This window comes from Quercus robur, chromosome 6 (genome assembly GCF_932294415.1).
Source record: "Quercus robur chromosome 6, dhQueRobu3.1, whole genome shotgun sequence".
NCBI lineage: Eukaryota > Viridiplantae > Streptophyta > Magnoliopsida > Fagales > Fagaceae > Quercus > Quercus robur.
Window position 1 is genome coordinate 51340690 of NC_065539.1, and position 9509 is coordinate 51350198.

Here is a 9509-nt window from a genome sequence, read left to right on the forward strand (position 1 = left end):
GTCAGGATCAGAAATAGGAGTGATGACAAGTAGAGAGCCATTTAACGTTGGAGCACTTTAACAACAACATCAACAACAGCAGAAACAACAGCAACAGTCGTCGTCGCTGCCGGCACAGCCACTGGTTCAGAACATGTGCTTGGGTTTTAGTTCCGACGGCAACGTCGTTTACAAGCCCATCTCCGCCGCAACAAACGCCACAGCTACGATGACGGCAAGAGCAGCAACGTCACCGACTTACCAGCTTGATGGTGGAGGTGGTGGGGCTGTGAATGTGAATGTTAATATGAGTGGCGGAGAGCAAGCTAAGAGGAAAAGAGGGAGACCCAGAAAGTATGGCCCAGATGGGTCTATGGCTTTGGGTCTCACTCCTACGGCTCAACCTGTACCTGTAGCTCAGACTCAGTCAAGTGGTGGAGGTGGGTTTTCATCTCCTCCTCCAGCTCCTCCTCCTTCGGCTCCAACATCGCTTCCTTCTGGAGGATCAGCGCCACCCACTTCGTTCAAGAAAGCTAGGGGCAGACCACCTGGTTTTAGAAGCAAGAAGCACGAATTGGAAGCTTTGGGTACTTACTTTTTTTTTTTAATCTATATCTGGGTTTGCTTTTTAAAGTTTAAAGCTTTACTGGGTTTTTTCTTTTTTGTTGTTGTTATGTGTGTGTTTGGGTTCTAGGGAAGAAGAATAAGAAAAGGAATTTGTATTTGAGCTAAATTTTTTGGGTTTTTTTTTTTTTTTTTTTTTTGTGTTTGTTTCCTAAGAAAATATAGGTTCATGGGTTTGTTGGAGATTGGTTTGTTTACTGGGTTATGGATTTGATGATTTTGTTTGCTTTTTTTTTTTTTTTTTTTTTTTTTTTTTAATTTCTGGGTTATGTTCTTAGATCTGGATTTGTGTTCTTGTCGTTCTTATTCAAGACACACTTAGATCTCAATTCATGTGATTTTTTGTTTTTAATTCTGTTTTTAATTTTTTTATTTAATTAAAATTAATAAATTAATTTTTTTAATTCAGATGCTGACGTGGCATTTTTTAATGCCAAAATAAAATTTTTTATTATTATTTTAATAGTTCTGTTTGCCACCTAGGATGTTCCCGTTAGAGCACTAACGGAAAGGACTAAAACGGAACGCGTTTTTCTAAACAGGGACTAAAAGCGGTGAAAATAAAAGATAGGGACCAAAGTGGGAATCGCGTGAAAATGTAGGGACGAAAATAGTATTTCCGCCTAACTTTTATTTTTAATATATGTTGCAATATTAAAGCGTCAATAGATAGAAAGTTGCAAGTGAGAGACATCAATTTATTTTTATTTACCTTGTATATGGAATATGAAGTTTTACCAACCTGAAAAATATGGACTAAAGAATGCTTTTGTACTTAAAAAAAAAAAATATATATATATATATATATATATAGATATTACATTATAATTTTTTTCAGGGAAAATACGAAATACTTATTGTAGGGATGATAGGCCCAATAGTATATGTTGGGCTGGGGGCCTGGTCCGAGGACGCTTAGTAGTTCGAGGACGAGTAAACGTTGTTATAGAAGTCGGCATTAGTGAATAAAGAAAGGGGTCTGGTCATGATGGTCTAAGAAGGTGGTCCGAGGAGGAATGCTTCCTCAACTGAGCAAAGCAAAGATCAGAAGGTGCGGTTTGCCATCAAGAGTAATGTTCTGGGTGATTCCACCGTTAAGGATAAGTATCAAGAAGGAACAAGACAAAGGAAAGTTATGAAATACCTAAGAGAAAGCTGCTACCACCGCATTGAATGCTCTACAACAAACTCTCTAGCTGCATTTATGTGGAAGTGATACCTGAACAATAATTTTCAACTTTATAGCTACTCCCAAAAACTTTAGGAGGGTGTTGATGGGATAAGGATCAACACCAGCAATCTAATCTACATGTGGAGGGTAGAGATGAAAGAAGGAAGATAATATAAAATAGAAAGAAGACCCTGAGGGAAAATGATCGAAGAATTAAGAGAAAAATACTATAGCAACAAGAACGGTGCTTGTAATCAAATTCAAGAGATATATACAAGAACTGATTTCCTCGGATTGTGCCAAGGACGATTTTCTTTAGATAAAACAAGTCTATCTTTACTTTATTGTTATCTGGATCCATTATAATTGTTATCGAACTCATTAGAGCCTAATTTTCTAACTCACTCTCTACAAATTCATTGTATTGGGTTCTTTGAGCTTAGATCCTTTTACCTTTTGGGTTTAGGAACCAAATTGTGTCCTTACAATTGGCGCCGTTTGTGGGAATTACTTGAGGTTTTTTGAGTTCAATGTCCAACTATGGTAGGTTCAGGGCCAAACCAGGAGGAATCTGTTGGTTCCCAGTGTTAGGATCAGTTCCTCAACCTCGAGCGAAAGAGGGATTGAGAGGTTAGCGTGCATACCACGCACACTGGAGGAAGTCAGTCTCGAGGTGGAAGTCACCTCTCTCATGAAAAGAATACTAGGATCATGCATCTAGAGATTAACCGTTTGCGTAGAAGGTTACGCTGTAAGCGACGTAGAGGAACCCCTTCGAGTTCTGACCCCTCTTCTAATGATGATGGTGATAATAGCTACCATCCCAGGTCTAGGACTCCTCCTAATGAGTCCTTTTCTTACGATTAGGATCATCATTATAGGAGGAGAAAGGAGAGCCCATCTTGCCAGGGTCTGGGCAATGACGTTATGGGCAAGGCTTTGAATCAAATTTCCAAGTCACCTTTTACTCGTAGGATTGAAGGAGGAAAACTTCCTCAGCAGTTTACTCAGTCAACGTTCACCATGTACAATGGTCAAACGGACCCTATAGAACATGTAAGCTACTTCAACCAAAGTATGACCGTTCACTCTAGGAACGAGGCCTTAATGTGCAAGGTGTTCCCATCCAATCTGGGGTCTGTGGCAATGAGATGGTTTGACTGTCTGAGGGAAGGTTCTATTAGCTCCTTTAAAGAGCTCATCAGGGCATTTGGGCCCGATTTGTGACTTGCAATAGGGTTCCTCGGCCTTTAGACTCCCTATTGTTTATGACCATGGGAGAAATGGAGACCCTAAAAACATAATCAGACAAATATCGGGAGATATTCAATGAGATTGATAGGGACTTTGATGATGTGGCCCTAAAGACTTTCAAGGTCGGCTTACCTGTTGAGCATGATTTGAGAAAGTCGTTGACCAAGAAGTCTGTAAGGAGTGTACGTCGGCTTATGGACCGTATAGACGAGTATAAACGGGTCAAGGAAGACCAGCAGCAAGGGAAAGGGAAAGCTAAGGTTATCCTTCAGGATAGGAGGGATTTCAAGTCAGATAGATACAACAATAATTGGCCCCGAAGAGCCTTTGCGGGGCAATCAATCTAGTGCTACCCAGGTGGTTGGCATAGTATTCAAGGAACCAGTGCATCAAGTCTTGAAAAAGATTAAGAATGAGTCATACTTTAGATGACTAAACAAAATGGGAGAAGACCCAATGAAGCGCAATCAAAGCCTTCATTGCCAATACCACCAAGAGTGAGGACATACCACGAAAGATTGCAGAACTTTGTGGAATCATCTGGAACAGTTGGTCAGAGATGGAAAGTTGAAGCAATTTCTACACCAATCCATTGGGCAAAGCGGCCAGGTAGGATCCAGATCTCAAAGAAATGCTTCTTCAAGGCCACCTTTGGGCACAATTAATGTCATCTTCACTACTTTGGGGCGAATTGGTTCTCACCCCTCAAAGTGATGTCTGTGGCTTGGCCACTTGTCGAGGATTCTTACCTTGAGCCGAAAAGGGCTAGGATAGAGATCCAACCAGCATTAAGCTTCTTGGATAAGGACAAGGTTAGGACATATAGCCACATGATAATGCCCTGGTGGTCACCCTCAAGATGGAGGTATGATGTGAAAGAGGTATAATGTGAAAAGGGTATGATGATCCTTAGAGAAGATTGTTGTAGATGATGATTCAGAGAAGTTCTTTCAAGTCAGAGCTCAGTTGCCTCCTTGAGAGAAGGAAGAGCTGATAGTGTTTCTTAAAAGAAATATTGACATGTTTGCATAGAGTACTTATAAAGCTCTTGGGGTGGATTCGAACTTCATCTACCATCATTTAAATGTCAATCCGTTCGTCATTCCTAAAAAGCAACCACCCTGACACTCATCTAAGGACAATTTTGATGCTGTCAAGGATAAGGTGACCAAATTTAAGCAAGTCGGGGCTATTAAATTACCTTGAATGGCTAGCCAATACTGTAGTGGTGAAAAAGAAGAGTGGAAAGTGGTGGGTATGTATGGACTTCACAAATTTGAACAAGGCTTGTCTAAAAGATCATTTCCCCATTCCTCGGATAGACCAGCTAGTGGATGCAACAGTAAGCCATTCTTAGATGAGCTTTTTGGATGCCTTTCAGGGATATCACCAAATACCATTGGCTCTAGATGATCAGGAAAAGACTTCTTTTGTCACTCCTATTGGAAATTACCACTATAAGGTGATACCCTTTGGATTGAAGAATGCAGGGTCTACCTATCAGAAGATGATAACCAGGATGTTTAAGCCACAATTAGGCAAAAATATTGAAGTTTATATTGATGGTATGGTGGTGAAGAGTAAGGTGGTGAGCACAAAGGAGACCTCGGGAATATTTTTGAAATACTAAGGAAACACAAACTGCGCCTCAATGCTTCCGAGTGCTCTTTTGGCGTGGGTTCAAGAAAATTTATGGGCTATATGGTCACTCATCGTGGAATTGAGGTCAACCTTAATCAAGTTAAGGCAATTAACAGTTTACAGCCACCTTGGAATCCTAAAAAAGTCTAGAAATTAACAGGATTGACTATCACTTTGAACCGGTTTATCTCTCAATCAGTAGACACGTGCAGACCTTTCTTCCAGTTGTTGAATAAATGGAAGGGATTTGAGTGGACCGAGGAGTGCACATTGGCCTTCCAGCAGTTTAAGGAATACCTTTCTTGGCCACCTGTTATGTCCAGGCCCGAGGTGGATGAGGTCTTGTTTGCTTACATTGTTGTGGCTTCCCATGCCGTGAGCTTAGTGCTAATATGGGTTGACAGTGGTATGTAGAGGCTAGTTTACTATGTAAGCAAGTCGTTGCATAAAGTCGAGGTTTGTTATTTACCACTAGAGAAGGCCATTTTGGCAGTAGTACATGCTACCTGTAAACTCCTTCACTACTTCCAATCCCACACAGTTCTTGTTTTAACCCAACTTCTACTTCGATCACTACTTCGGAATGCTGATTACACTGGAAGGGTTGCCAAGTGGGGTATGATCCTAGGGGCTTTTAACATTAAGTATATGGCTCGCACCTCTATCAAGGACCAGGTCCTCGTGGATTTGGTGGCCTAGTTTGCTAAATCCCCATTAGAAGAAGAGATAGAGAAGCAGGACATGGATGGAAAATTAGTTAGCGTGGTCTCCTTGCAAGATCCTTTATCCCGGAGGCTATTCGTTAATGGTGCAACGAATCAAAGAGGATCTGGAGTGGGGTTAGTTTTAATATCTCCTGAGAAAATCATTATTGAGAAATCCTTAAGATTGGGTTTCTCGGCCACAAACAATGAGGCTAAATATGAGGCTCTATTAGTAGGGATGATCATGGTTCAGAAAATGGGAGGAAAAGTAATGGAGATATTCTTTGATTTAAGGTTGGTTATAGGCCAAGTGAAGGGAGAGTTGGAGGCCAGGGATGTGAGGATGCAAGAATACTTAAATCAGGTTAGGCACTTACAATCAGGGTTTGAATCTTTCAACTTACTGCACATCTCTAGAAGCAAAAACACCCATGCTGATTCTCTGGCCACTTTTTCAACCTCTTCGGCGCAGAGATTGCCTCAGGTTATCCTTGTTGAGGACTTGTGCAAACCTATTGAAATGAAGAAAGAGATGGTTTAAATTCATCAAATTAGAGTGGGACCTAGCTGGATGGACTCTATCATGCTATTCCTTAAGGAGGATATCTTGCTCGAGGGAAAGTCCAAGGCTGACAAAGTGCGAAGAAAAGCTCCTCGATTTTAGCTATCTGAGGACCAAAAGTTGTACAAGTGCTCTTTTTCTAGGTCATATTTGTTATGCATACACCCTGAGGCATCAGAGCTACTCCTAAAGGAGTTACATGAAGGGATCTATGAGAGCCACACAAGAGGCAGGTCTTTATCTCACAAAGCCTTCACTCGGGGATATTGGTGGCTGAATATGCAGAAAGAAACACAAGAGTATGTGAAGAAATGTGACCAATGCCAAAGATTCGCCCCAAACATTTATCAACCAGGGGGTGTCATTAATCCTTTGTCTACTCTTAGCCTTTTACTTAGTGGGGCTTGGATATTGTAGGGCCATTCCCTAAGATAGTAGGGAATAAGAAATGGTTGTTGGTCGGCACGGATTACTTCACCAAGTGGGTTGAAGCTGAACCATTGGCAAATATAAGAGATGTGAATGCCAAGAGATTTGTTTGGAAAAATATTGTCACCCGGTTTGGGATCACTTATACCCTCATCTTGGACATTGACCTTCAATTTGACAGCAAGGCCTTTAAGAGGTACTGTTGTGATATGGGCACTATGAATAGGTATTCCATCCCAGCTTATCCATAGGGGAATGGACAAGCTAAGGCTGTCAATAAGGTGATAGTAAACAAACTCAAGAAGAGGCTAGATGATGAAAATGGAAAATGGGTGGAAGAGTTGCCACACGTCCTTTGGACATATCAGACTACACCTCGTAGGTCAACAGGGAAGATCTCCATTTTAATGACTTATTGAGTCGAAGCTGTGATTCCTCTAGAAACTGGATTCCCAACACTAGGGACGAGTTCTTTCACTTCGAGCAACAACGATGGGTTGTTAGAGAAGGGTTTAGACTTGATTGAAAAACGATGAGAAAATGTCATGGTTCAATTGGCATATTATTAACATAAACTCAAGTAAGGATACGACGACAACGTGAGGTTAATGTTATTAGTGCCTGGAGACTTGGTATTGAGAAAGGTTTTGGGTACTGCAAAGAACCCAGCATGGGGAAAGTCAAGGCCCAACTGGGTAGGGTCATATCGCATCACCTCGGTGGTTGGAATATGCGCATATTATCTTGAAGATTTAGATGAAAATGTTGTAACACGCCCCTAGAGTGTAAATAACCTGCGAATGTATTATTATTAATGAAAGTCTTTTTTGCCATATTTTCGTTTATTACATTATGCGTTATACTTCTCATTTGCTTAAGTGTTAAATAGAATTTTAGTTATGCTTGGCTCTTCGGACCACATACTCTGAGTAAATTAATGCTTCCTATTATTTTTCTAAGTGTTAAACAAACCTTGGTCATGCCTAGTTCCTCGAACCACATACCTTGGGTAAATTAATACTTCTTATTATCTATTTAAATATCAAATAGAACCTTGGTCATACCTTACTCCTCAGACCATATACCTTGGGTAAATTGATATTTTCAATCACTCTTCCTAAGTGTTAAACATAACCTTATTCATGTCTAGTTTTTCGGACCACATACTTTGGGTAAATTAATACTTCACATCATTTTCCTAAGTGTTAAACAGAACCTTAAACATGCCTAATTTCTCGGACCACATACTTTTAGTAAATTAATACTTCACATCATTTTTCTAAGTGTTAAACAAAATTTTAATCATGTTTGGTTCCTCAGACCACATACTTTGAGTAAATTAATACTTCACATCATTTTTCTAAGTGTTAAACAGAACATTAGTCATGCATGGTTCCTCGGACCACATACTTTGAGTAAATTAATACTTCACATTATTTTCCTAAGTGTTAAATAGAACCTTAGTCATGCCTAGTTCCTTGAACCACATACTTTGAGTAAATTAATACTTCACATCATTTTTCTAAGTGTTAAACAGAACCTTAGTCATGCCTAGTTCCTCGGACCACATTCTTTGGATAAATTAATACTTCACATTATTTTTCTAAGTGTTAAACGGAACCTTAGTTATGTCCGGTTCCTCGAACCACATACTTTGGATAAATTAATACTTCATATCATTTTCCTAAGTGTTAAACGGAACCTTAGTCATGCCTGGTTCCTTGGACCACATACTTTGGGTAAATTAATACTTCATATCATTTTCCTAAATGTTAAACAGAATTTTAGTCATGCTTGGTTCCTCGGACCACATACTTTGGGCAAATTAATATTTCTTATTATTTATTTAAGTATCAAATAGAACCAGCCATGCTGAATGGTAAAGATCTTCATTGTGGTGATATGATCAAATAGACACTTATGACTATCACTTAAAGCATTTGCAAGTGTATTTATGATTTGTGTGAGAATTGATTATCACCCCCAGTTCCTTAGACTTACTAATAAGTGGGGAATTAGGTGAAGCCAGACATATATGGATATTCTACTATTGTATATGTTTTTGAGGTTAAGGTTATACTTTGTTGAGATTGTGGACTTAGCAGGTCTAACCTATCCTGTTGCTGATCATGTGAGGTGTGGTAACTATGCTACCACTTATGCGGATAACTAAATGGAGCTATATCTCATTGTCACGTTGGTAAACTGTTAAATGAAACAGAAAATATGTTTGGATCCACATAAACATCACAAGTATGAAAGAAAAGCTTACAATTATCGTTAAGCTAAGCCTCTAAAAAAGGAAAATAGATTACAAAAGAGTGAATGGATTACAGAGCTTGGAAACAAAAACGACAGATAAAAAAAAAAAAAAAAAAAAGGACAACTTATGGCTTCATTTTTATTAAAAGTTTGTTATTTGGAGTCTTAGGAGGCTGGGTGGAGGCTGCCGTGGAGGATGCTGGACCTTTACCTTTAAGGTCTTCCTTGGTAGGTATAGGGAGAGTTGCCAACACAATTTCCATGTTGTGGGAAGCCTCTTTCTCCTTGGAGGAGTCTTTGGAGGCAGCTGAAGGCAGGGTGGCATTATGGGCCACTTCCTTAGTAATGTCTGTTGCCTTTTCAGCTCTACCTCCTTGGGGGAGGGGGGATGTTGGCTGTAAGAAGATCTTTGGTTGGGATTTCCTTGCCTTTATCTACCTCCTTAGAGGCAGTGTTAGCCTTGGAGCCCGAGGCATGGATGGCTGCAGGGTAGTACACACTCTCTGCTCTCCTAAGGGCAGAGAAGGCCCCAACGCCAACTTGGTCAAAGGCCTCGTTCCACACTTGGAGGTAGTAGAATATGCACACCTTCGAGATCTCAATGTTGAGGGCTTCCTTAGTCTCTACCACACCCATGTCGTATCCGTCTTACTCAGCTTGCTCCTTGGCCTTCTTGGCCTTCTCCAATTTCTTTGTCAAGACTTTAACTTGGCTTTTGGCTGTGGAGAGCTCATCCTCGGCCTGGCGGAGCTACTTGCGCTAAACCTCTGCCTGCCTTTCCACCCCATTTAAAGCGGCCTTGGCGCTTTTCTTGTCCCATTCAGCTTCAGCTAGCTTAGTGTTGAGCTCTTGTGATTTTTTCTTTGCTAACTCAAAAGCTTTC

The 9509-nt window shown here is 40.3% G+C and overlaps 1 protein-coding gene across 1 annotated transcript; it reads left to right on the forward strand.

Annotated features, from left to right (window-relative positions):
* The first annotated feature begins 2485 nt into the window (after positions 1-2485).
* LOC126690348 (uncharacterized) lies at positions 2486-3375 on the forward strand. The gene is made up of 3 exons (XM_050385453.1): positions 2486-2601; positions 2656-2948; positions 3083-3375. Exons 1-3 carry the CDS (start codon positions 2486-2488, stop codon positions 3373-3375), a joined length of 702 nt encoding a protein of 233 aa, XP_050241410.1.
* Positions 3376-9509: the final 6134 nt, after the last annotated feature.

Excerpts from the sequence above, each read along its gene's own strand:
- LOC126690348 (XM_050385453.1), top strand. The coding sequence starts at position 2,486 with ATGCATCTAGAGATTAACCGTTTGCGTAGAAGGTTACGCTGTAAGCGA. Across the intron at positions 2,602-2,655 it reads GATAATAGCTACCATCCCAG|GAGGAGAAAGGAGAGCCCAT; the intron begins GTCTAGGACTCC and ends TCATCATTATAG. Across the intron at positions 2,949-3,082 it reads GTTTGACTGTCTGAGGGAAG|ACAAATATCGGGAGATATTC; the intron begins GTTCTATTAGCT and ends AAACATAATCAG.